Source organism: Sebastes umbrosus, chromosome 1, assembly GCF_015220745.1.
Source record: "Sebastes umbrosus isolate fSebUmb1 chromosome 1, fSebUmb1.pri, whole genome shotgun sequence".
Lineage (NCBI taxonomy): Eukaryota > Metazoa > Chordata > Actinopteri > Perciformes > Sebastidae > Sebastes > Sebastes umbrosus.
The window spans coordinates 4162475-4190374 of record NC_051269.1 but is presented as its reverse complement, the minus strand read 5'-3'; the positions used below and the strand labels follow the sequence as shown (position 1 = coordinate 4190374).

Here is a 27900-nt window from a genome sequence, read left to right as displayed (position 1 = left end):
CGTGTGACAGCGGTTGAGTCGGACAGAGTCTGACACTGCTCGAGGCTGATCAGTTGCTGCCTGTTGCTCTGCTGCTGCTGACACTAAGTCGCGTTAGCTGTTGTATCGCCACCGTCCGCATGCTAACGGAGGAACTTTAAGTTCTCTTTAACAACGACACGGACACGTTTAGGCGTGAAATACAACCTGCTCTGTAGCTGCTGCCCTTCTACATGGACTCTGTTCAGGTAGGTGAGTTAGCCCAGTAGTTAACCCGGGTTAACATGAGTTAGCTAGTGTTAGCATGCTGCTAGCAGGGGGTAAGCTAACAAGGGCAGGGCCAGTTAGCATCAAGGTGACGGACAGGTAACAGAGAGCTGGCTGTTTGAGTGCTCATGTGGACGCTAATCCGTTAACACCTGGCTGACTAGATACTAGCTCTATATGTGTAACTGTTTGTTATTTAACACAGCTTGTTTGTCGTCCTCAGAAACTGGCGTCTGGGTTCTCCCTGGACCTGGGACCACTGAAGGAACCTCTGGGATTTATCCGGGTCTTAGAATGGGTGAGTAAAGTGGCCACAAGTACTTTAATGTGTCATAGTTAGATCACAAGCCACATTGAGGTTACAAGTTAACCTCTTCTGTGTTCAGCAACCGCATCTACTCCACGTGATGATATCTCCTAGTATAGTCCCTTTCACTAGTTTCACAACCTCACCAAACCAGTCTGTAGTGTTGTCAGCAAGATATTCTAGTACATAGATTGATCATTAAAGTGTAGAAGGCTGGAAACAACTTGTTCAATAACTACCTGTTGCAGGTTGCTCTGTCTCTGCTTTGTTCATTTGTAACTCTGGAGGCTTGGATCTTGACCTGGTTCACTGAGTTAAATGATGCCATAGCTTGTGAATTTACAATGCATGTAGTTACTGATTTCCCAATGTTAACCTACATGAGGATGTCAACGTGCTGTGGCAAACCGGATTATAGTAACGGACGGGAACAAACTGGAAGCTGGAACAATTACCAGGAAATTCCCAGATATAATGTGACTTCAGTATTGAAATAGTCCAGCTAAGATAGCAAGATAAGTTGTTGCATAATTTGCATTCAATCCACCAGTTTCAGCCAGAACAGGAGTGTCGCTGATGCCAATATGTTGTTACAGAAAAATCCATTCACAATAATAAAGCAGATGAATATGTTAGGTGGGCAAAATTGAAAGCAGAGGCCTGAGTTGGAGCTCCTATGAACCAGCTGTATAGTATGTGGCTGTTACAGTACCAGCTGTTAAGAATGAAGGAGCTTGGATATATGTGCTGTTGCTCAGTAGAGCATGCTCTACATATCACCACTCTGTGAGTCTGTGCGATTGACTTCATAATGAGTAATCTGAATGCACCTTGCACTAAAAAAGAAAGCATTTCAGTAATGCCCCCTCTAATGTGACTGCTAGTACTCGTAGTGCTCTGTATTTGTTGTTGATGCAGACTACTGGGCTAACTGCCCCATTACAGAAGGCAGTGCTGTGTGTATTTAAGGCGTGTGTTTGTGGACCAGCCGTGTCCTGTTGGTAATTAACATAATACAACAAGTGTTATCTGCTGCTGTGCTATGGAGTTTCACTCCAGGAAAGTGAGTTAAAAAGCCTGGCTTTCTATTCCAGTTAAATTAAAGTTTATTGCACAATGCTCACAATGTCAAACCCAGTCAGTACATTAAATATCAACCGAATTGTGACCAAAGTGTATTATTTTCTTAGTTTTGCAGGTTTTTTTTTTTTTCTGTGGGCAAGAACCATGTGAAGTTAGGCGATCAGTAAAGTTGTGAATAAGTCAACAGTTTAGCAGAATTATATGAACCACTTTATTTTAAGGTAAAACTGAAAGTGAGGGCTCACCGTTTCCTTTGCCACGAAGGGTAATGATGATAATCATTCCAAAGTAAAACCCATTCCAACAAGTACAGTAGGTCTAAGTTGCACTGTGACCACATTTATAACCAACTTTACTTTCATTCATTTAGTCACTGTGTGCAAAAAAACGTATTGGTTTGTGGAAGTTCGTGGATTGCATTGGCAGTTGCTCTGTCAAAATGAAAAGGCGTGAATAGTCCGTTATGCAAATGTCCAGCGCGATGTGTCCGGCTCACAAAATGAGGATCAAATTGTCAAACTGGGCGATCTACTTCTAAGACGAAACAACGTTTACCAGTGGCGTCGCCTATTTCTCGCTTAAAATGTCTTCAGAAGTAGATTTTGGTGGATTGTTTAGACGGAGCAACAGAAATGTTATGAGCAGGCCGTCATGTTGTTTCCTGTTTGAAAAGACAAGCAGTAAACCAGGGACCAATCACGTATTCAACGATAGGACACGTCACCGCTTGAACGGCCAGTTGAGTGGAGCAGCACGTCCCCTAGTGTCCTCGCCGAACCTGGTGGACATACTGTATACCGCTGGTTTTATCATGATAGACATGACCACTGACTGTAACAATTTAGCCACAAATTCAGACTGACTATACACGCTCCAGACATATACTCGGTTTGGACCGTTTACTTTGTCGCTGGACTGGTTACATCCAAATGAATGAGTGTGCTGCATTTTTTTTACGCAGGGATGATGTTGGATCAGTTTGTGTCTGTTGTGAGCAATACCAGCAAAAAAAGGTATTATTTTGGTATGATACCAAAATAATACCTTTTTTAAACATTATTTTAAGGAACACAAACATGCCATCTAAGCAACCGTATAAGAACATGGCCTAAGTAAGATATACCTTACAGTCTAAAATTGGCAAAAAAAACTATGATTTAATTCAGACTCTTCCGTGTCAGTTTTCAGTACTTACAGTTAGCAATACCTGGGCTATGGACACATTTTGGTTGATATTGAGTTTTGATACGTAGCCGTAGTAAACCAAACTCTAGGCTTCAAATGTCCCTCCAGAACAAAAGAAACAGTGAGGACACAAATGCTATGTCCATGTTTTTCTTACAGTTTTCATTTCCGAGGTTTACCATCTATTATTTGTCAAAACTATCTCCATTTGTTATTTGGCCAATACATTTTCTTCTCCGGTGTCTTTCTGGTTCATCATTTCTCTCTATGTGCCGATTGTTAGTGTCAGAATCTTGTGGCTGAATAGGGCTGCTACTGCTACGTGGTCGTCAGTTTGGTGGCTACGTGTTTTTTGATTTGTTTATTTCCTTTCGAGATGGTCACTGAGCTTTCAAATCAGATTTTCACAACTGCTACGGACATTGTTTTTCTGAGTTTTTAAACGTTGCTATTTTCCCATTTCTCCAGCCATTTCAAGTTCAATTTGTTGTTGTCAGTCTGCATCAGTTTCAAGGCTGAAATAGGCAAGGTTCTTCCAGGGTGAGGCTTAGTGTTCTAGTGCTGCCTCCCTCCTCTACTGTAATGCTCTTGGAAGATGTTTAGAATTGATATTACTGAATGTCACACTGGTCTGTATGCCACTGCCTGTAAACGTGGACATTTGCCAGCAACGCTAGTTTTTCACAGTGTCAGATGGAGGCTGGTTACCACTAAGGGAGGCGATGATCGAGCTATTTTTGTAGTCACGATCAGCTGGGTCTGTCTTCGGGTAACTATTGCTGTATGGTCACGTGATGTGCCATTCGTTAAATTGCTAGTGTCAGAACCTTGTGACTGGCTGCTGCTATCTCTTATCTGTCCCCACCACTCCCTGACCATGGGGAGGTAGTGAGGAATGCTTCAGTCAGTCTGTGGGAGGCTGGGTGGGACACTGGACTCTGGACAGGGAATCCTCCCCACCCTGCGTGGAGGGTTTATTTGGGGTGCTGTCAGATTGGCCTGGGTGGGTCAAATGGGGCTGAGATGAAAGCTGAGAAATGTTGTGGAGGTCCAGACGCTCCTGAAAGATGAAACCCATTCCTGAAAATCCCTCAGTGGGCGTGAAGCTTGCTTAATACTGCACTCCAGTTCTCTGTGTGTGTTTCTGTTGTTTATCTTGCTGTCTTTACTCCACTACTGCAGCCTGCAGGCTGTTCACCTCAGTGCCTGGCCCGGTGCTTTGGCCCATTGTATACAAATGTTACGTAGCTGAAAGATATCCTGATGATTTGGGAATGTGCTTTGGTAGACGTGGGTGTAAGTGAACAAAGGACATTATTCTTGAGAGAAAGTACGGAAGCAAGAATCACGTGCACATCATCAGAAGCTTTTCATTGGAGGAAGGATGTCCTGGGAAGGGTGGAGGGTGTGTGTGGAGAGGGGTGCTCTTTGTCAACAGAGTGATCCTAGGTACTGTAGTGCTTATTTATATATACTTTATAAGACAGTTAGTGCAGCACCACATTTGGTTATGAGAAAAGAGCAATTTCCTTGTGACCATATCATCATATCGTCACTGTCCAATTCAGTTACTGCTTGGTAGTGTTGAGGTCATTTTTTTAATCCTTTTTTGCTGATCAAAAACTCGCAAAATACTTTGCATAACACTTTCCAAATGTGTAGAAGAACCTACGGTGGCCTTCAGGTGCATTCGTGCCACCAAATTTGATTCACCGAATTCACTTAAAAAACGCAAAATGCCCTCTCTAGAAGCCAGTGTTCAGTTTGTCCGTCCTGGGCTACTGTAGCAACTTGGCGGGCTCCATGTAGATATCATGGCTCAATCTAAGGTAACGCAACGATTCTCAGTTTCAGGTGATTATACACTAATAATGCTAATATTTTATTCCATTTCTGCCAATAGACCCCCCCTACACGCTGGTCTGTGGTTGTCACGGTAGTCGGTGTTACACGGTGGTCAGGCACACACTGATTATATTACGTAACCACCGCCCCCACCATCGTTTAGCTTTTCTTACAGAAATAAAACCCATTTAGTTAATTTTTGCGTATCAGTGGCATGTTATCAATAGATAGTCGGACAACGGATGCTACAAACTGAAAGTGAATGCATCTGCTCCGTACGGAGTCTCAGCTCAGAGTAGCAGGTGTCATATTTCACACACTGGACGAGAGAGAGTTGACAGACCGAGAGATGGCGGAGGATTTGGTGTCGAAGCGAAAAGCAAACGCGCCTATTTGGCAATATTTCAGATTTAAACTCAATTCTATAAGAGAACCATAACGTTAATGAGGTAATCGCCGCGAGGAGGATGGAGCGGTCACAAAACGTCGCCACGTAGACCCCTGGGGCCCCGCAGCGAAAGCTGGACCGGAGACACCAGACACACAGCCAGCCGACGGTAAAGATCACAGTAGGTGCGCTACACATATTGACCACCTCTGTGGGGTCGTCGAGTGATGGCTTCTCTACTTTATCATAGATGGCCTCTTTCACTCCTCTTTCAAACCACCTTGGAAATTGGACATTGGACTGCATACACATGCAATGCAGTGAGGAGTGCACAGATTTGTACATTGGTGAAACCAAACAACCTCTAAACAGATGGATGGCTCAACACAGACGGGCCAACTCCTCAGGTTTAGACTCAGCAGTCTATCTACACCTGAAGGACAAGGGACACTGTTTTGAGGACAATAACGTGCATATTTTGGACAGGGAGGAAAGGTGGTTTGAAAGAGGAGTGAAAGAGGCCATCTTTGCCAAAGTAGAGAAGCCATCACTCAACGGAGGAGGAGACCTAAGGCATCACCTGTCTTCCACTTACGATGCTCTCCTGGCATCCCTACCCAGGAGACTAAACAACCATTCACACTTTACCTCACCAAACAGTCATTCACATGGCGTCAACTGACTCTAATGACTCCAACGACCAATGTGACAGTCATTCACACTAGGTATCAGCTGACTCTAATGACCCATAACTACAGTGGTCACACCTCTAGAGGAGCACCAATGTACTGAGTGGTTTCTAGTATCCTGCTAACGACCCCACAGAGGTTAAATTCCTGGGTTCCCCTACCATTCAGACAGAACTGAAGAAGCTTCTTGGATGAGAAGTGAAACGTCTTCAAGAATCTATATCAAGTCCAGTTGCTGCTGATTTAACCCTTACTCGGATACCATGACCTGGATGACTGAGAACCTTCACAAACATATTCACCGTTATATGTTCTTGTAAAATGTCTGGTGTAATCGGTGACACCGGTGTTGTCACAATATATAATTAGAACTACTATGTCAAGATTTTTTATATCAATAAAAATAAAATAATTTATTTCCTAATAATTTGAAATATGTGTTAGTTTATTTATATATATATGTGTATATATATATATATATATATATATATATATGTATATATATATATATATACATATACATTTTTATATATATATATGTATATGTATATACATATACATATATATATGTGTATATAAATAAACACACGATTCAAATGATTAGGAAGTTAATTATTTTTATTTTTATATAATATAATAATATAATATAATATTGATCAAAATAACCATGATTAGCATTTTTATACCCCAGCAACAACGTAGTCGGGGTGTCACACTTTTGTTTCAGGAGCAGAACTCTGAAACTATTTAACTTAGGAACTTCAAATTTGGTATGATGCTTGACGGTGTGGTCTAGTTGTGCCTTTTGAAGGTTTGAAGTCCAGGGTGCCCAAAATTTTGGAAATCCTGGCCAAAAAGTTAGATTTTTCCGACTTCAATTTTGTTTCCGACTTCAAATTTGGTATTATGGTGGACAGAGTGGTCTAGTTGTGCCTTTTGGGGGGTACATTTTTAAAATTTTGGCCAAAAACTGGGATTTTTTTTCGACGTAGAACTCGTTCCATTAGTTCCAAAAGGGCAATACCTTTGGTCTTACTTTAGTTAAGGTTAAGCAGTGAGCGGGAATACAGACGTAGGCAAAGTTGTTGGTAACGTTCCGTTAAAGAGAGAAAAAACCCACAATGGTCACTGAAATAACTTGAAACTGACAAAAGTAATAATAAATAAAAATTTACTGAAAATGAACTAATGAAAATCAGATATTGTTTTTAAATTGTGGTTCAACAGAATCATTTTAAAAAACAAACTAATGAAACTGGCCAGGACAAAAATGATGGTACCCCTAGAAAAGATGTAAAATAATGTGACCATAGGGACATGTTAAACTAAGGTGTGTCCTGTAAATAGCATCACAGGTATCTTCAAACTTGTAATCAGTCAGTCTGCCTATTTAAAGGGTGAAAAGTAGTCACTGTGCTGTTTGGCATCATGGTGTCTACCACACTGAACATGGACCACAGAAAGCTAAGGAGAGAGTTGTCTCAGGAGATCAGAAAGAACATTATAGACCTTCATGTTAAAGGTAAAGGCTATAAGACCATCTCCAAGCAGCTTGATGTTCCTGTGACTACAGCTGCACATATTATTCAGAAGTTTAAGGTCCACAGGACTGTAGCCTACCTCCCTGGACGTGGCCGCAAGGGGAAAATTGATGACATATTGAAGAGACGGATAATACGAATGGTAACCAAAGAGCCCAGAACAACTTCCAAAGAGATTAGAGGTGAACTCCAAGGTCAAGGTACATCAGTGTCAGATCGCACCATCCGTCACTGTTTGAGCCAAAGTGGACTTAATGGAAGACGACCGAGGAGGACACCAAATCATAAAAAAGCGAGACTGGAATTTTCCAAAATGCATATTGACAAGCCACAAAGCTTCTGGGAGAATGTCCTTTGGACAGATGAGACAAAACTGGAGCTTTTTGGCAAGTCACATCAGCTCTATGTTCACAGACGAAGAGATGAAGCATCCAAAGAAAAGAACACTGTACCTAATGTGAAACATGGAGGAGGCTCGGTTATGTTATGGGGCTGCTTTGTTGCATCTGGCACAGGGTGTCTTGAATCTGTGCAGGGTGCAATGAAATCTCAAGACTATCAAGGCATTCTGGAGCGAAATGTGCTGCCCAGTGTCAGAAAGCTTGGTCTCAGTTGCAGGTCATGGGTCCTCAAACAGGATAATGACCCAAAACACAGCTAAAAACACCCAAGAATGGCTAAGAACAAAACATTGGACTATTCTGAAGTGGCCTTCTATGAGCCCTGATCTAAATCCTATTGAACATCTGTGGAAGGAGCTGAAACATGCATTCGGAGAAGGCACCCTTCAAACCTGAGACAGCTGGAGCAGTTTGCTCACGAGGAGTGGGCCAACATACCTGTCGACAGGTGCAGAAGTCTCATTGAGAGTTACAGAAATCACTTGATTGCAGTGATTGCCTCAAAAGGTTGTGCAACAAAATATTAAGTTAAGAGTACCATCATTTTTGTATAGGCCAGTTTCATTAGTTTGTTTTTTTAAATGATTCTGTTGAACCATAATTCAAAAACAATATCTGATTTTCATTAGTTAATTTTCAGTGAATTTTTATTTATTATTACTTTTGTCAGTTTCAAGTTATTTCAGTGACCATTGTGGGTTTTTCTCTCTTTAACGGAACGTTACCAACAACTTTGCCTACGTCTGTATGTGAGCCATGCTCACTTTTGCCTTGTGGCCATGATCGTGCAGCCATACTGTATACCCGCAACATTTTATAGCCTACCATCTGAGCAGGTGTTTTCCAGGGCTGTACAGTTCAAAGCTTCATTCATTCCGTTGACATTCAAACTATTAATAATAATAATTTATAAAAACCTTGCGTGCAGTCCACCTTCTGTCTTGCTTTCTCTCATGGCACACACAAGCGATGTGGTGCTCATTCTCTGTAATTGTCTCAAGCCTCAGTCCAAAAGTCAAACGTTTTTGAAAAAAGATAATATATTACTTTCCCAAATTCACAACAGGTTTTTATCTAAGGAAATATTCTGCTTCAAGCCATATTTTTTTGCAATTAATCTTTCAAAAACAGCATTCACTGCGGCCATAAACTGTTTTCTTCCTGGCACGCACCTTTTATTAACAGGGCGGTTTAATAACACCAAGAAGAAGAGGCAGAAATTGGGACACTTTGAGTCTGAGATATTTGTTAGCTTCTATTCTCTTGTTGCAGCATTACATTTAGTTTCGGAGACGTTTAGTGGAGATTATTTTTATGAGCGTGCTCCGCATGTAATCTGATATTCAATTATATTCAGTGTAGGGATGCTAATTTTTAATTTTTTTTCTAACCAATAGCCGACCCTCGTTAACCAATTGTTAACCGTTAACTGACAAGATTAGTGTGTTCCAGCAGCAGTGCTGTGGTTTTAGTGCCTAACGAGCTGCCCAGCTGCAACGATAAGCCGATGCACAGACAGACCACTGAGACCCCAGTTCACCCGACTGGGAGAGACAGCAGCCACAATGCATGTGGCATGTGTATAGTGTGTGCCAGTGTTGACTGTATGAAATCCAACTCTGCTCTGTTCCGAGTTTGTGTCTCTATTTTAGCGAGTAATGGCTTGCCTTTAAAAATAGGATGAAACTGCATCGGTCCGGATCTCACAACATTGTAGTCAACTTATACTCGGTTACCAGATATAGTACCTTAATGAGGTTTTTCCTGGCTCAGAAAGGACCTCTGGTGATACCCAACATAGGGCTGTACTGAATAGTTTGAAGCTTCATTCATAACATTGACATTCAAATTCTAAATCAACATTTGAATGCTCTGCAGCTTCTTCTTTTTTTCCATGTCCATCAATTCTGTTTAAACTTAGTATTTCTGCACATTTGCAGATAAAGATTAGGCTACACTAATATTATACTATTTTTAGAATTAGATTCCAGTGGTGGCTGTGTAGTAGTGATGCGCTGCCCGACCCACAACCCGTGAGTCGGGCTGATTCCAGTAAGCTCAAGGGAAAAATATCAGGTTTCAGGCGGGCAGGTGACAAAGTAGGATTCCGAGTAAGTTATTAATAACTTACAGAAACATTGCGTGCAATAGTCCACCTTCCACCTTCTCTTCCCCTCTCTCCGGCCATGTTTCCATTCACATATTTTTGTTCGCATTTATTCAAAGTATCACTTTAGAAAATCTGTATAGAAACGTCAAAATTCAATAAAACTTCCTCAATTACAAAAATATTTTTTTACGCTCGCTTGAGGTGGTTTTGCCTTCGTCGAAAAAGAGTTGATGTGCTAAATGGATTGCCTTTGTCAAATAAATTCTGACGTAGCGAACATTTAACTCACATGACAGCTGTTCCCTCTGTCCGCGTCTTCTCAGATATTCCCATAATGTGTGAATGCTGGTCTTTGTCTCCAACAACATGAAACATGGCCAATATTAGCTGACATGAGAGAACAAGTAAAAATTGCCCAATTGAAACAAATTCCTATAAAACTCTCTCCAGTTTTCTCTCGTAGATGGTTGGATGGCCAAGCCCACTTGTGTTGTTTCTCTACTTCTTCTAACATCTGTTTACTGGCAGTTTACAGCCATGCAAGTTTATAGTGCCAACTTCTGACCAAACTACGCTGTAGCCAAGTTTATTTGCTTTTTCAAGTCACTCATGACGATATTCACGATTATCCCGATAATGAAAATTCGCCACAATCAACTTATTGTGATGTTTATATTGCGATCTGTGATATCGTCCCATCCCTATTCGGTACAGCCCAGAGTGGGTTAGGCTTATAAATGGTTTTGTACAATGTTAATTGCACAATTTCTCCACAGTGCACAGTAGAATACTGCACAGGTCTGAAACTGTGGCCCGGGCCCAACCCTGCTGATGTATTCCCAGTCTAGGTCCTACAGCCAACAACATATTTCACCGTGGGTTGGTCATGCTGCGGATGAAGAGAGGCTGTTCAAGTCTTGTCCAAACCTTGCTGCTAAATTCACGGCACTTGTGCGTAATCTGGCTGAGACGGAGACGTATTTAAACCCAAACCTGTGTTGCTACTAAATTGCAAATCCTGAACGCAGTTTGTGCTGCACCACAGATGATTCTCTGGCGACCCCGGAGTGGCATCCCAGTTTTTCTGCACAGTCAGTTTATGTTGAGGGTTAGAGGAAATGGTCTGGGTTCCTCTCTGCTTTCCCTTCTTCCTGCTGGGGTCTGCTCTCTGTCAGCAGAGTTGAAGATATCAGCGTGTTTTTCTTGCTTATAGAAGCTTTTTGCTGACATTCATTGTTATGCAATAAGAACAACCCCTACAGGGGGCTTTTGCCCAACTATTCATAGTGCTGCATTATAAGTATGTGACCCTTACAGCCGTATACTCGTCATTCACCTGACACATACAATGAAAACGGAAAGTTTCTACCAGAAAAAAAGTCTTCTAAAAGGTTCACCTTTCAAACTTATTTTTGTTACATATATGTGACTTGTGAGTGTTTTTTTTGTTTCTTTTAAGCACGTTCAATAAGCATGAAGGGATGCATCGGTCCGACTTTTCAGTATCGATAGCGATACCTGGGCTTCTGATATCGGCCGATACCGAGTATATACTCACTATGTGGAAGTGACTGGGATCATTCTTTTATGTGTAAGGCAACATCACGCTTGACTTAAACATTGCTTCCCTAACTTTGTAAAACAAAATATAACAAATAAATACATATAAGTTTACTGATTTTTTTTTTATCTATCTATCTATCTATCTATCTATCTATCTATCTATCTATCTATCAGCAACTTGGTAAAATGTCTCTAACACAAATTACAAACCAAGAGTAAACTTTTTTAATGCAGCAACAAATTGGTCAAAACTTAAACAGGAATTTAAATTCCAGTATATAATGTATATAGTATATAAACATAAAATTGAACTCAATAGATTGGCCCCATTTTCACCGATACCCGATCCAGCTGTTTGAGTCAATATCGGCCCGATATCGGATCCGGTATCGGTGCAATCCTATAAGCAAGGCAAGTTTATTTATATAGCTCCGCAGCCCTCTGCTGGGTTTTCTCTTTTTCTTCTTATTCTGCTGTGCTCGGGATGCTTCTGGACGTCTGCAAACAGCTTTTGAGCCATGTGGGGATTTAACCCCCACGCATTGTGTTCAGCCCGTTCAGATGGTGAAATACCGTCGCTTTGTCACGCCTCTCGGCTTCTGATTTCAAGACGCAAGCATTAGGCCTTACATCGATGGGCACAAGTCCCCCTTTAGATGCTTTGCGGCCGTATTTGACGGATGAGAACGGGTTTATTTCATCGCTGTGAGTTCACCTGTTCCTCTGTCTCTCCTCTGCTGTGTGCAGTGGCTGCTGTATGCTGCTATCGGTGTGTCGGTTTGACCGAGGCACAGAGGACAGCCTACCTTTAGGCTGCATTCATTGAAAATCCGGCAGCTCAGCACCTTCCAGCAGGGTTGTGCGGAGGTGTGCGGAGTTAGCTGTGTGTTTATTTGTGTTTTACATCGTAACCGCCGTGAAACACTCAGAAAATATGGTTTTATTTCTCTTATTAAAACGGAGGTGGCAGGGGAGACGACGATGACAACAGGCTGTCAAACTTTCCTTGAACTTGCAGCCATTATTTATTTACTTATATTGTACTTTACTTTGCTGTTATTGTCTCGTGGGAGATGAGGACAAGGGACTGCAAGGATTTTCCTTTTTACTGAAACAAAAACGATGACAAACTGTGCAATAATCACATCAAATAAATTACCGACACATACCCCATAAAAACTAATTTGCTCATATGTAGACCTGTAAACAAATAAATAAAGTGTAGCCTACTCCAACATCTAAAATAAAAGACCTGGCTTTGTTGAGACTGTCTGTCTATCGATCTCCTCTGCTGCGTTTCGGTGCCTGGGACGGCGCCCAGATGCTGGAATAAATTAGTCATACTGCTTTTAGGTTCCACAGAATTTAGACAAACTTTATACAGCCAACAGCGCTTTGCTCGAGGTCGGACTCTGTGGCATCCTGTGGTGCATCATGGTGGGAACAGTCTACAGTTTGCACAGCATCCTCCTCTCTGACACCACCAACAAAGAATATAAAACAGCTGGACAGTGTAGTTTCTGAAATGTTATTGAATCAGGAGGAAAGAATTTAGTTGTAGGTTTGCGTCTTTTCATTGGATGAGGACAAATAATCCCCAGCCCTGTTGATTACCAGTAGAGTAACTCTTCAGTAAAAATGGAATCTATTAGATGGTGGCTTTTTGTAAGAACTAGACCGGTTGAGGCTGAAGGTTTGTTTTGTTCAGCTTCATATTCGAGGGTTTTCCATTTTCGCTTTCAGCTCTTTGAGCAGCAGGGAGGGAGTTTCCTGTGTGGAAAAAGGATGTGTGGAGGAGTGATAGTGAAGTGGGGAGGTTTGTCCAGAAGGGGAAAATGGCATATGTTACTTGTGGGAAGGGAAAATGCATCATTGTATCTATTTCATATTGACTCTAATGTAGGAGCTTACCTCTGATCCTAAAAGGCAATACAGTTAAATAATTTCTTAATTTGATCTTTACAAATATGAATTTTATTAAATTGATATTACTGAATGTCAAACCAGTCTGTATGTGACAGCCTGTAAACCTGGACATGAACAGTAACAGCTGTTTTTTCACAGTGCCGGGTGGAGGCTGGTCACCAGTCATTAAATTGCTCTTAATTTAATTTCAATAAAAACTTTTATTCAGATTGTATTAATTTATGATGTTTATTCATTTTTATTAAGTCAGAATTATAGCAACAGAATGTGGCTTTATTGCTTTTAAAACCAAAAAGCCCTGATGACTTGAGACACACAACCTCATTTAAAACTTCCTATCTCTCTGCCTCTACAGATCTTCACCATCTTTGCCTTTGCCACCGCTGGAGGTTACTCTGGGACGAGCCACTTTACAGTCAAATGCCCAGGAGTGGTGGATGATAAGCTTGTAGAACCTGCGTTTGGCTACCCGTTCAGGTACTGTAGCACACTAGAGCTCTCCCAGTCATAAGAGACTTTGCTGTTTATCTCTCATTGAAGACTTGTCCTGTCGATACATTTTGAAATGCAGTTAATGTGTCAAACAGGATTTTCAGATTGTTTTCTTAAAACGCCAGGACAAAAAGATCTTTCTCATCATGGTGAAAAGAATGGTTATCCCACTTAGTGTAAGCAGGTTAAACCTCCAGTCTCTCCCCTACTTCTCTCTTTGATGGCTTTTTTTGTGTCTCAATATAGCCAAATACATTCATGTTGTCAAAATGACTGCAGAAGCATCAAATAATGATTTGATTGTGAGTATAAATGTTACTAGGTAACCAGTGTGATCAGTCATTGCTGGGCAGCTGCATTTAGAGACACTATGACACAGGACTGGGCCATAAAGTTGAAATCAATATCACAACAAGAATATCTTTCAAATAGTGATATATAGATATATCTATATATTAGGGCTGAGACGACACACCTATCTCCTGGTTCGATACTATCACGATACTTGGGTGCCGATTCGATATTACGTTTTATTGAGATTTTTGTTAACTTTTCTTAACACTAGACCATGGGGAAAAGTTGAATGATACACTTCTAGGGACTTTTACTTTAGAAACTATTCAATCAATACGGTAAGATTGTTTGATTTTCAGCATGTATGTAGTCAGAGATGTCCTGAAGTCAAATATATCAGGATCATTGTCAGGAATTATTTATTACATTTTTTTCAGCAACCCAAAAATCAAAGAATAAAGACATTTCCCTCACAGATTAGTGGAATTTACTCTTTAATGTATAAGGGACATGTAATGTTTTATACTTCTGGTGAATATAATCCAATCAATCTTATTTCCATAGATGTATTTTGTATATACAGTTCCCTTTGTTAACACCTTATTTTGAAAAACTCGATATAGTCCCACGTGTCTACTTCCTCTAACTTCTCCAAGGTGGTCTCTAGCTCTCCCGTCAGCTCCGTTCTCTTTATCCATCCATGGTCAGCTCTATCGGGGCCGTTTGAATGCGTGACAGAGTTAGCATGTAGCTTTAGCCGTGATGTCTAGCTCTGCTTTTCCTGCTAATGTGTGAAACCCAAAGTGTTTCCATCCTTTACTGGATGTGTAGTGTTTACCACTTTGGATTTAACATGTGAGGGTGCAGGTTGTATCCACGCGGACCCTCCGCCATTTTCTACATTGTTGTTTTGGCTCGCGGCAGCCGGCTAGTTTGTTTTGGTTGAAGGATACGGAACTGATATGACGTCACGTCTCTCAGACTACAACAATAAAAGCGGTAACTTCCTTTTTCCTCCACATAGACTCAAATGAAGCAATTATATATAATATATTGCAGAAATATGCAGTCCCATATAAATGCTGTTCAGTGCTATATACTGTGTTCTAATAATATAAATTAAATCAGACAAATCTTATTTCTTAGAGGAAAAAAAGATTCAGTCACTCATGTTACATTTTGCAGCTTGCTCGTAATGATGAATATGGACAACACGCTTTTGTTAAAGGCTAAACACGATACGATCGTATCACCACCATACAGGTCAATTAAGACAGGGTTGTTAGTGAAAGTGAAAGTGAAAAAATGGTAGCAGCATATTATCTATCACAGACTTTGCTAGCTGAGAGCATGAGAGTGGTTAGCAGAAACAAGGATGAGGAAACTGAACATGTGTGCCACTGACTAGGGGGATAGTTACTTTTCTTACTTTTCTTGTTTCTTCTCTAAACAGTTAAATTGCATGGAAATAAGGATCATTGTGTTTTCGTTACCTTAGGGCGTATTCACACCTGCCTTGTTTAGTTCAGTTGAATTGAACCCTGGAGCGTTTACCCTCTCGGTGTGGTTCGTTTGGGCAGGTGTGAACACAGCAATCACACTCGGGTGCAGCACCAAAACAAGCGAACCGAGATCTCCTTGACGGGGCGGTCTTGGTTCGCTTCCAAACGAACCGCGGTACGGTTCGGTACGGTTCGGTACGCTTCGTTTTTGATGAGAACATGATCCAACCTCGATCCGGTCCAACTGGAAAAAGCATTGCGCCTTTTTGGATTAAACCAGCTCCGGTAGCAAGCAACGCTGTGCACATCAACACCAGACACCAGACAACATTACTACTAAAGAGCCTACACTTGTCTTCGCTATTCACATCAGTACTAAACAGGTGTAACGTCAGGCTGTGTTGAAGACCACGGGCATATCTGATGGATCTTCGGAAATATTTTCGGCCGATGTGCATGTCACAGTTTAGGAGGGTTAATGCACGCCTCCTCCTGAACTGTCTTGATATGCGCCTTTGACAACTCCAGTGCATCAATACATTGTTTTCCAGTCGCCTCATTTTCAAACTGTATCGTTTGCCTCGAGTGAAAAATTGCTACATGGTAAAAAAAAGATGACCAGTGCCAAGATCAAGCCGCGTAGTTGTCCCTCCATTGGTTGCGTTCTGGAAATCTGCTCTTCTTTGTTTACTTCCGGGAGTTTTCCCGCAGGGTAATTCTGACCAATAAGAGAGCAGTTTCTTTGTGCACCAACATTTTGGTCTGCTTGTAAACGCTGCCGCGTGAACACAAACCAAACTCGAGGCAATATGCAACATAGTAACAATTTGGTGATTCCGACCAGAGCAAACGAACTAGAGGTGTGAAAACGCCCTTAGAATGAGCCGTTTATCTCTACGTACAGAGCGGGTCCTCTCTTCACGGAGCTGGCTGCCATGTTTCTACAGTAGCACCAGAACGGACAAACCAAACACTGGCTCTAGATAGTGACATTCCCGTTTTTGCGTCGGCTACCGTAGTTCTCCCACATGCATACATCTGTAACCTCACCGCTAGATCCCACCAGATCCCACACTCTGCACCTTAAAAACAATGATTCAGTGACAGCAGCAAATTACAAAAATCCATTATAAAGTTACTTTACAGTAGATCTCTGTTCAGCACCGTAAGACAAATGATTTTACTTTAAAGATTGACCTTTCTGTTTCCATCAGTGGCACCCTGCTTGTATATGTATTTTTTTTTCTGACCTTGATTGCTCAGAACAGGTCCAGTCCAGTACAATTTGATGAAAGCAGCATGTAATACTCATTATGCACACACCCTTGTAGTCCAAAAGTAGTCTTCAAGGTTTCAACCAATATATATAATATATATATATACATATATATATATATATATATATATATATATATAACTGAAGTGAACCACTGAAGGGTCTTACTCCTCATGATCATGTAGTGCAGTGTGATTAATGTCAGTTAGACGAGGGACTTTGTGATATTCAGTGATATTCTGATATCAGGAAAAAGGTCTTCTGTTTATTGTGATAGTTAATGATTTGAATCCCAATCCCTGTGAAGTGTGTTTATGATGAAGCTGATCTACGCCCATGCAGTGTGAGTTGAAGGTTATATTTAATCTGTGCACACAGTCGGTCTAAGTAAAAAAAAAAAAGTCTTGCTTAATCCTTTCATGTTCTCTCTTCTTGCTTTCCTTGGATAGACGAGTAACCCAGGTGAGGACTTGTTTTCTCTGAAATCACACAACAAGAGAGTAAAAACAAGAGTCATCAGAGCGACTGCTGAAAGTGCCTTCTCCCTCTCTCCCTCCTCCCTTCAGGTTGAATGCTAAACCGTATCGTATACCGCTCTGTAGCGGCACTCTTTCCAACGAGACCTTTCTCCAGGGCGACTTCTCCTCCTCGGCAGAGTTCTTTGTGTGCGTCGGCGTGTTCGGGTTCCTTTATTGCACCGCCACGCTGGTCCTCTACCTGGGCTACCAGAACCTCTACCGTCAGACCAGCCGCGGTCCCATCATAGTGAGTAAACATCCTCTTCATACCTGCTGTACTAACCCCATTCACACCCACCAAGATGGAGAGAAGATGGGGTTGTTTTTTACATCTCAGGCATTTAGACCAAAATCATCCTTGTGTTAAAGCGACGCGCTGGGGCGTGTTATTTAAGGTTCTAGTGAGTTTAAAATATGATCCAGGAAGTTCAGTTGGAGTAATGGATTAGTGAATTTTAAGGCCTCTCAGAGGTCGTGGTTTGCTTGAGGGAAATAAGTCATATTAAATATAAAATGTCCCTACTGTTTTGTCACCAACAGCCTCCCAACCCCTCCATTGTACTTTATTATTAAAATGAAATGATCATTTTGTATGGTAGATAAGGGGGCTGCACGGTGCTGCAGTGGTTAGCACTGTCGCCACACAGCCAGAGGGGTCGCAGGTTCAAAACCGGCTAACGTGGGTTTTCTCCGGTTCCTCCGGCCTCCTCCCACAGTCCAAAGACATTTTGACTCTGAATTGACTGTAGGTGTGAACGGTTAATAGTGTTGACATGTGATAGTCTGGCGACCCGTCCAGGGTGTACCCCGCCTTCACCCAATGTCGGCTGGGATCGGCTCCAGCTGATAAGCGGTCACAGCTAATGTAGATAGTAGAGATAAGGTTTACGTGCAACAGGAACTGAGAACCTTCTGAATACTGATCCGACATGAATGCATATGTAAACATGCTCCGTGTTAAACGGTGTTCTCCCTACCAGGACCTGGTGGTGACTGCTGCCTTCGCCTTCCTGTGGCTTGTGTCCTCCTCAGCCTGGGGCAAAGGGCTGACCGATATCAAGTGGGCCACTAACCCAGAGCACCTGGTCATGATCGACTTATGCAAGGACATCTGTCACGCAGGAGATTTTCCGTCCATGGGCCGCCTCAATGCCTCTGTGGTAAGTCATGGTAAAGTAGTGCAGCTGCACCAGACCTTTAGTACTTCCTTCTTAAGAGACCCAAAATTCTCAGAGAGGCCGTATTATTGGTCCTATAGAGGAAACATCCTGTCTGCTCTAGCATTTAGAAGAGCTACAGAGCTGTTCCCTAAACTGGACACGCATGCTTGCACATTCCTGTTGAGTGTTTGATTCTAAATAACAGATAGTGTGTGTGATACTTTAAATAATGACCCATGGCAAACATGAACTCAATAAATAGTTCCATCTATTTAAACTGCATAGGCGGGATTGGGTGCCTTTTGACCGGGGTCCCGCAGGAATCAAATACATTGATATTTCAAATTCTTATTTAAAAGCACCAATTAAAACAGAAACGGAAAACAATGACACAAAGTCATCAGGAACAAATTGATTGACAAAAGTCATGAAAAACTGGAATGATAGAATAAAGCACCTGTGAGATATGACGGAAAGTAGACCTCTGGGGTCTGGGGGTTAAAAAGCAGATGGCATGAGCATTTGTTTAAAGGGACTCTATGTAAGAATCATAAATGTCTTGTTAACAGCGACACCTGTGGCCGTTAAGTCAACGAAAGTCAGCGTCCTGTTGCTCGTGCTTGTGCTCGCTCTACATAGACATGAACGAGCATTGCTCAAAACAGTGAGGAGACACACGTCAGCTAAAAGCACAATATCACTCTATATTTCAGCTGCTTGGCAGTAATGTTATCTGACCAGACGAAGGTCTCTCCATGAATCACTGCTGATCCTAGTGTTGGCTTTTCCTGCCTCAGCCTCCCGACCGCGGCCGGAGAGAACAGGGGAGACACCGGAGTTTTGGTCGGAGACGATAACGTTTCTCTCTGCGGAGCCCCGTCACTTCACAAGACACGGGAAACCTCTGTTGATCTGGAGGAGCTGCAGCAGTTATTTCTGCACAAACGTCCACTGTACATTCACTAGATATTCTCAGAGTGACTAACTCTTCTGCAGTGTGGAGTGAGCAGCATGCACATGAGGTGGAGCGAGCCGAGTGAGCGAGAACAAGCGCGGTGTGTGAATGAAGGCAAGCAGGCAGAGGAGCAGAGTACAGCAGAGACTCTGGTCCTGGAGACCAAAGCTACGGTCTCCCACGCGTCCTCCGACCGCCGCCAACACTGTTTAACAGACGGTCTTCACTAGATACAACTTTGTGGTTTTGGTGCTTCCGTGTAGTTTGTGTTGATGTCTGTACAGCGTAGCCACACGAGAGCACGCTTGGGACACCGACCCGCAATGATTCATACATGTAAGAAGTTACAAACAGTCCCTTTTTAAATTTAGGTAAAAACTATATTTGTAGCCTTTACCTCTCCATATGGAGCTTTACATAAACCTTTCTATATTTTGTTTGATTTCTCCGGCATTGAATTGTCGATGTGCCTGTCAGTCTTTTTAATATGTTGATTCCATAGCATGACAACCGAAAGGAATCTTCAGGACAGACATCATTCATTTCATTGTCTTGTTATTTTGCCGTTACACTGAAACATAGTGGCATTCTTTCTGTTCCTTGCCGACGGTGTGAGTAGGATGCTTCATAAATAACTCCGCTCCGACCATACCAGAGAGAGAGAGAGAGAGAGAATATACACTATATCTGTCCAAACCCTATTTTTGTCCCAAAAGCAGACAGCATTTGAGCCGATAACTGCCACTGTGAACAAACTTTACTGATGTCCACCTTTCAGCCAACATGCTCCATACCGACTGCTTTCACTGTTATCAAGTTACTACAAACATTTTGTTACAGATTAGCACCCGCTACCAACCTCAGCCCCACTCCTGTGCTTTTCAACACAGTATTCCACATACCACTGATAGGAGATTATTGTTATACTGTATATGAGTGTTCTGGTAGCAGCGTACAGCCAGTGCCATCTGGTGTTTAAAATAAAAAACACTTTTCCTTCCGTTGCTGGGATTGCTTCACAGCTTACTGCAGCAGTGTAACTATGTATAATCAAAAATGCATTTTATAAAATGAACGTGTAGTCGTACGATAGCATTGTTGGATGCACTATTTTGAGTCAAATAGTGTGTAAATGCAATAATTGTATTTGTCCTAGTATCGACATTTGTTGACAATAGTGTAAGTGTTGATGTACAGGTCAAGCCTATTTTTAAGCCTTACTTTAAAGGTCCCATATTGTGCTCATTTCCAGGTTTTACTTGTATTTTGGGTTTCTAATAGAACATGTTTACGTACTTTAATGTTTAAAAAAATACTTTATTTTCCTCATACTGTCCGTCTGAATATACCTGTATTTACCCTCTGTCTGAAACGCTCCGGTTTAGTACATTTCAAAGGAATTGCAACAGAATTGCGTTGCTAGGCAACAGCTTGGGTCCATGTTTACATCCTGTCAGCTGATGTCATTCACATACACTGCAACAGGAAATGAACTGGGACACATTTAGAAGGTTTACGTTTAAAACCGTGAAATGGTCTAAATAGTGTAGATTTGTGACATCACAAATGGACAGAAATCCTGACGGCTTGTTTCAAAATCTAAGTTTCTGAATACGGGCTGTGTGTGTTTCCCTGTGGATTGAACGTTTCGATACTTTCACAGTATTTATATAGAACTTAAACCTGCTTTATAATATAGAAGATCTGAAAATGTCACTTTTTATTATACGGCACCTTTAAAGTCACCAGTATTCAAATTTCCGTGTGTTTACTGCAAAACACGGATTTGTGTTGTCGGATATCGAGCCGATATTGACTCCAGTAGCTAGACCGTGTATCTTGGAATGAGGCCGATTTATTCAATTCAATTCTATATTTATATACTATAAACATTATATACTGGAATTTTATTTCCTGTTTAACCAATTCGTTGCTGCATTAAAAAGGTTTACACTTGAATTGTATTTCCTGTTAATTTTGAAGATTGTTTTTTACCAACTTGCTGGTGCACGATTTCTTATTTTAAAAATAAATAACAATTCAGTAAATGTATATTCGGTATCGGCCGATACCAAAAGTCCCTACTTCAAAGCTTATGGTCACGACTGAACTGGAACACACAAGGGGAGGACAAGACATCGTGAATAAGTGAAGTACACATTATTCGTTGTCACTTATCTGTTTTCCTGTCTTCCTACAGATATTTGGCTTTTTGAACTTGATCCTGTGGGCGGGGAACTGCTGGTTTATTTACAAGGAGACTCCTTTCCACAAGGATCCCAACCCACCAGCCACCATGGAGGAAGGAGGGCCTCCTGAGCCCTAGCCACATCACCGAGGGGTCCTCAAGCATGTGCCCTGTGCCCACGGCAGAACCGCTTTGTGCCCAACACTGGTCTCTGATGTTAACCTGCAGAAATGGAAACAAAAAGGAGGGCAACTGTCCTAAATACCCACTATACCTCCCAACACATGTCAGAGCTATTTTTTCACTTACGGGTCTTAAGCTCAAGTTAACCTAGTCCCCCAAGGACAATGAGCAACCCTATGTTCTTTATCTTTTATTTTCAAAATCTGTCATCACTGTATGTATTTGGTGTTCAGAACAGCAGGTCCCGCAGTGCATTTGCTTCCACGTTAGCACTGTCCGCCCTTCAGGGAGCCGCCTAATGAGGAAATTGTGATGCAAGAACCCAGAATCTCTACTGCTCTTCAGCTAGGGGAAAAAAGGTAAACGATTAAGAGAAGTTGAGAGCAAACAGCCCTCGTATCCAATAAAAAGCAAGAAATACAAATTAAGAAGCAAACTTTTTAGGTGGGAGCAAATGCATGCCTGGGCTTCTGAACAGGAGTCCTTTCTCCGTCATGTAATCGGTAAGAGGAAGTGCTACAGTACAGATACCAAGTACTGTAATTCTAAACATATCAGTCACTTCAATTTCAATAGATGTGTCATAGCCTGAAGGTCAAAATATGTTCAATGCTCCTTTTTTTTTTTTTCTCCAGTTAAAGCAACAGATGATACCAGAGCCCTGCTGTATAATCACACTAAGGCATTCGTTCTCTTCTTTTCTGAGCTCAGAACCTTCTACCGATTAAATGAACCACCGTGCCATTTCCCCACCAATGTTCTAATCTACTGACACACACAGACAAATATACTTCATAACCCCATCATGGGTGTTGCAGTTTCAACACACTTTGAATATCTTGCGCTTAAAGAGAATACACACACACCAAGTAAAAAAAGAAAAATCACTACGATCTACTGCACTTTTTTACAGACTTTTATTTTGAAAGTTTCATTCTAGGGTTTTTGTTTCAGGTTGGTTGTGGCAGCGTTGTGACAGCCTTGTTTATTTTCAGCCTGTAATCCAGAACAAGGCATGTTCTCCACATGTTTACTCTAGTAGCTGTCGTACATGACTTCACAGCGTGGAAGTGACCGATAGATGTCAGGCCAACCGCCACCGTTTAGTTCCTGTTTGATCCAAATGTTACTTTTTACACTACTACCATAAACACTAAGACTTATTCTCGTTCAAACGATCTTTTGTAAAAGGTGACTCGCAGTGAGATTATTTATATACAGTTCACGTGTATTTTTATCTACATTAATTAGTCAGTTGCTTATTTTTAAAAAACAATGTTGGGTTTCTGTTTGTATTTCCCCGTGGAAAAACGTCAGAGTGCAGCTTCTCCTTGATTTTTTTTTTTTTTAATTTTTTTTTTGCAATGTTGTCAGATTTGCTGTTAACGTGTTGTACCACTGAGTGGCTTTTTCGGCTTAATCGTGTGATGAAAAATAGTTCACGTAACAAAATGTGGTTGCCAGATTGATGTAATCCTGCTGTATTTCTTAACGGCCACGCCCGTAGTTCTGCTCTACATGTAACTTTACAGCCAATGCCATGCATCACAAGGTTTTGTATTGAACTCCTACAGTCACTGTTGATGACTCTTTTGTCACTGATTATTTTGCATTGCACTACGAGGGATCTAATGATCTTCATGAAGTAACTGTTAGTGGAGTTATCGAGCCACCTGTGCAGCTGTTTTATTTCACCGCCGTGTCCTCCGTATAGGGAATAAACGAGGGGCTGTTTGAGAGAAATAGAAATAGTAATATATTTTCCACATCACATTGAAATTAGATGCATATTTTGTAAGATGCTTTATATAAATTTTAGACGATAAATCTTGGTTTAATTAGAACACAGTAATATGTGGGATGTTTATGCGATGGGGTTATTGAAATTGGACTTCATGTATTTTATGCCTTGTTTTTGCTAAATGAAAGAATGGTTTATTTGTATTGACAAGTGTAAAACATGAGAGCTGTAACTGCTGGATTCTGTCTCCTTTCTTAATTACATTGCAACATAAGATTATAAAAGAGTACATCTGTAGACCCACCCTCATGGCTTACACACATTTAAAGCCACTATGTGCAGAATTTGGATGTGATTATAGCATCTTTCATATTAGTCTGATAGATACAATCCTGCTTAGAACTAATGCGGTCTATATATACAGTATGTTGCTTCCAGACATTTTATATAGATGGATCATTTTTTTTGAGGTGAATCAACTTCCCAGTACGAACACCTAAATAGCCCTTATTTAAAAAATTAAGATTCTAAAGTTGTAAAATTAACTAATAGCAGAGTTATTGCCCTTCCTCCGTTCATGTGAGTGAGAGCCAGACCGAGGCCGGAGCGCAAGCCGTGACGACGGCGTGACGTTGGGGCCCCGTGACCGAGTCATGTGACCGAGAGGACGCTACTGCGCATGTTCCATGTGCCCAAGATCCGGGTACTTTTCCAGATGGAAGTCAAGTCATCTAGGCTTCATGCGCCGCTGAGCAACTTTCATAGGAATGAACGGGGCCCGGCCTCCAACGCTGCATCCAGTTCTCTTTATACATCCGTGCTACGTTCGCACCACGGTAGCTCTTTGGCTTGAAATACACAAAAACTAACTATGATATCTCTATAAACTACATTTATGATCAAATTGACACATGACTGGTGACAGTTATGGAAAGTTAAAGTTACATCTCCTCTCCCGTACAATTCCTGAGCCTCCGGCTGCTTGACTACGTCACTAAGAGCAGCTGTCAATCATGACGTCTCACCTCCTTTTTACAGCGTCAAATAACTAATTAAAACCAAACTAATCATAAAAATGAACACTTGAACACACATCAGCGTGATAAGAACTACCTAATATGACAGAAACCATCTTTGGGAAAAATGTATTTAATGTGTACTTTGACTTTTTAGATTGGCCCATGTCCCAACCGCTAACATGGAGGAGGTGGGCTTTATAACCTATTCTGCAGCCAGCCACCAGGGGGCGATCCAGATGTTTTGTTCTTTTGGGTTCTTTCTAGCCCATTCATTCAGAATCTATTGGTCGGATCCTCAAAGTCATCCAGTTCTGTCTGCCAACGTGTCTTTATCATACTATTATTATCATATAAACTAGGTGGTTCCAAATTCAGAAATTCTACAATTCCATAGGTAGTGACTTCAGTTTCCTGTTTGGATTGTAGCACTCCTCCACCAGATGTGTGTAGAGGTAACTGAAATCATCCAACTGTCTGTTGGGTCACAAGTTAGCATAAAAGAGAGTGTCCATGTCATCCTTCCATGGTAGATTCATCCCAGAGCTTTGTCAGTCCCTTTCCCCTCAGCCTCAGCACCACTCCTCTCTCCCACCAGCAAGAAAAACCTGGAGGCCATGAGGGAAGGACTGTTTAGAACGGGATGCTAACATAGTAGACATACTACAAATGCCACAGAAGTGCTAACCAACATTTGAACTCGTGACCCCTTAAAATTCGGCAAAGTCTTTTTTGAGCAATTCAACCCAAGGTTTTTTTTTTCTCTTTTCAGATTGCGTCATAACTTTAGAGGCCTGAAGAGTTGAAAACATCAAGTATTTCACAAGAAAAGAGCTAAGTAATCATAGAAAAGCCTGTCTCCTTTTAATGATCTGGGGACCACTTAGAGGTACGTGTGTTTATGATGTGAACAGTATTCTCTACTGACACAAGGCCAGATTGAATGCAGACGGGATGGAGGCATGACACCATTCAGGTATTTTCCTTTTAACCACTAAGTGATGCTGTGGCCGGTAGGAGTATTTATTTCACAGGCTTTGCACATTGGCAGACCTGTAAAAGAACCAGACGTCAGGAGAATCATTTAGGTGCTATTGTCATTACTAAAGGAAATGTCTTATAATTGTGTTGTTAATACTAATGCATCAATGTGTAAGCAGCATTTACTGTTCCAGCTGGATGAGTGGAGCTAGTTTATCAACTTTAGACACAGTTAGCTAGTTTAGTCCAGTGGTTCCCAGCCTAGGGGTTGGGCCACTCCAAATGGCAGATTAAAGCTTCAGTAGTCAGTATATATTTTTGGCATCATTGGGCAAAAATTCCATAATAACCTTTCAGCATATTGTAATTCAAGTGTTCTGAGAGATAACTAGACTTCTGCTCCTCCTCATGGCTCTGTTTTCAGGCTTTAGAACATCTAGCCTATGACGGGAGACTTTGACCAATCACAGGTCAGTTCAGAGAGAGAGCGTTCCTATTGGCTATGCTCCGGTCATGTGACCGGCACTTGGCGTTCCTTCAACATATTTTACAATGGCGGCGGCATTAATAACGTTCTCATTTTACAGCTAAACCGTGCACTACAAGATGATTCTGAAAACATCTGAGGAGAGGAATAGGCATTAACGTAACATAATATTGATTCATATTTGATCAGCGCTGCCTAGTTTGACCGTTTGGTCGGAGTTTGTGAGTGATTGACAGCCGGCTCTCATAGACGGCAGATGGACAGCAGATCAGCTCTTACTGCGTGTTTTCCTCCGGTCTGTGAAATCTTGCAGATGCCGTTAGGAGCACCGGAGGACACCAGAGGACACAGAGGCACTTGATTTTGTTCAGGTTACCTGTTTCATGTACTACTGTCACCATATAGCGACCGCTTTATAAAAATAACCTTTTTTAATCATATTTGCTCCAATCTCGCCTACTTCAGCTTTAATCTTAGCAAGATGATTAAGGAAAGAAATTCCGATATACACATATCTTTTGTTTTATTCTCTAATCTAATATTAGATCATTTTACCTTTTTGGGCCTATGTTATTTAAATCATTTATTTCATTTAAACCGTCTGGGAAGTCTAGAAGGATTGTCTCTTTTGGCGGATTTGCTAACTAGTTTTAGAGTCAAGATCACCTAAACCGAGACCAAGTCATGACCAAAGACCAGAGTGTATCGTGACCAAGACTTTGAGAGGTTGAGACCGAAGACCAAGACCAGACCAGGGCAAGTCCCACACTGCATGACACACTTGTGATAAATGTGGAACATGCAAACCATAAGCACGATGATCTGAAATAGTTATACAATATTTGAAGGTTGAAGGGAGCTAGCTGGGCTGCCCGTCGTTGCTCTACTGCACCAAGTTGTGCTGTATCTAGGTGCTTAAGTGGGTTATTGTCAGTGTGCACAGTGCTCTCTCTCTAGATTTTTCCGACAATCCCGAGCGTGGAATTCTAGCTTCATAGTACTATAGATCTGCATGTTGTTCTCAGCAGGTTTGAGTGCCCTACTAGCATAAGCAATAGGCCTGAGCTTCCCTCCATGTTGCTGGGAAAGCACCGCCCCCAGCCCTGCATGGCTTGTGTCTATCTCTAACACAATGGCCTCTGGAAATTTGCATAGGCCAACACCGGTGCAGAGACGGGTGCGTTCTTTAGCTGGCCAAACTTCTCCTCACTCTCTGCTGTCCACGCTGAGGCCAGTTGCTTCCCGGGGGTCTTACCCTTTTTTTGTACCTGGACTCAGTTGTGCCACCACCTGGTGCAAAGGAGCAGCCATCATTGCACATCCTGCTTTGAAGGGCCTATAACAACTGGCAAACCCTAGAAAAGATCGGAGCTCAGGCAGGTTAGTGGGGGGTCCTCCAATCTGGCTCCACCGCTACCTTGTACCTTGAGCCCCTGCTTCTGTAGCTGAGAGAAAACTTCCTCCAGCCTCTCCAGATGCTGCACGAATAGAGGAAGAGAACACAATCACATCATCGAGGTACAGTAAGACAGATTGATAACAGCAGTCTCCAAACATGCGCTCCATAAGGCTCTGAAATGGAAACGGTCCAAATGGCATCCTATTCAACTCAAATAGTCCAAATGGAGTACAGAACGCTGTCTTTGCCTTGTCCTTTTCAGAAGCCTCAACTAGCTAGCCACTTGCTAAATCCATAGTAGAGAACCACTTAGCTCCTATACCATCCATCCAGTGACTCTTCAACCCTTGCCAGAGGGAAAGCATCTTTCTTAGTTTCAGGCGGCGATAGTCCACACGCAGTCCGATTCCACCATCTTTCTTCC

At 41.8% G+C, this 27900-nt stretch overlaps 1 protein-coding gene across 1 annotated transcript; it reads left to right on the top strand.

Annotated features, from left to right (window-relative positions):
- Window positions 1-25: 25 nt before the first annotated feature.
- Window positions 26-23833, top strand: sypl2a (synaptophysin-like 2a). Its single transcript, XM_037765178.1, has 6 exons — window positions 26-227; window positions 470-544; window positions 13640-13761; window positions 17415-17613; window positions 18347-18526; window positions 21682-23833. The coding sequence occupies exons 1-6, from the start codon at window positions 213-215 to the stop codon at window positions 21805-21807; spliced, it is 717 nt and encodes a 238-aa protein (XP_037621106.1). The 5' UTR covers window positions 26-212; the 3' UTR covers window positions 21808-23833.
- Window positions 23834-27900: the final 4067 nt, after the last annotated feature.

Coding starts and splice junctions, on each gene's coding strand:
- sypl2a (XM_037765178.1), top strand. Junction 13,762..17,414: donor GCGTTTGGCTACCCGTTCAG/GTACTGTAGCAC, acceptor TCCTCCCTTCAG/GTTGAATGCTAAACCGTATC. Junction 18,527..21,681: donor GCCGCCTCAATGCCTCTGTG/GTAAGTCATGGT, acceptor GTCTTCCTACAG/ATATTTGGCTTTTTGAACTT.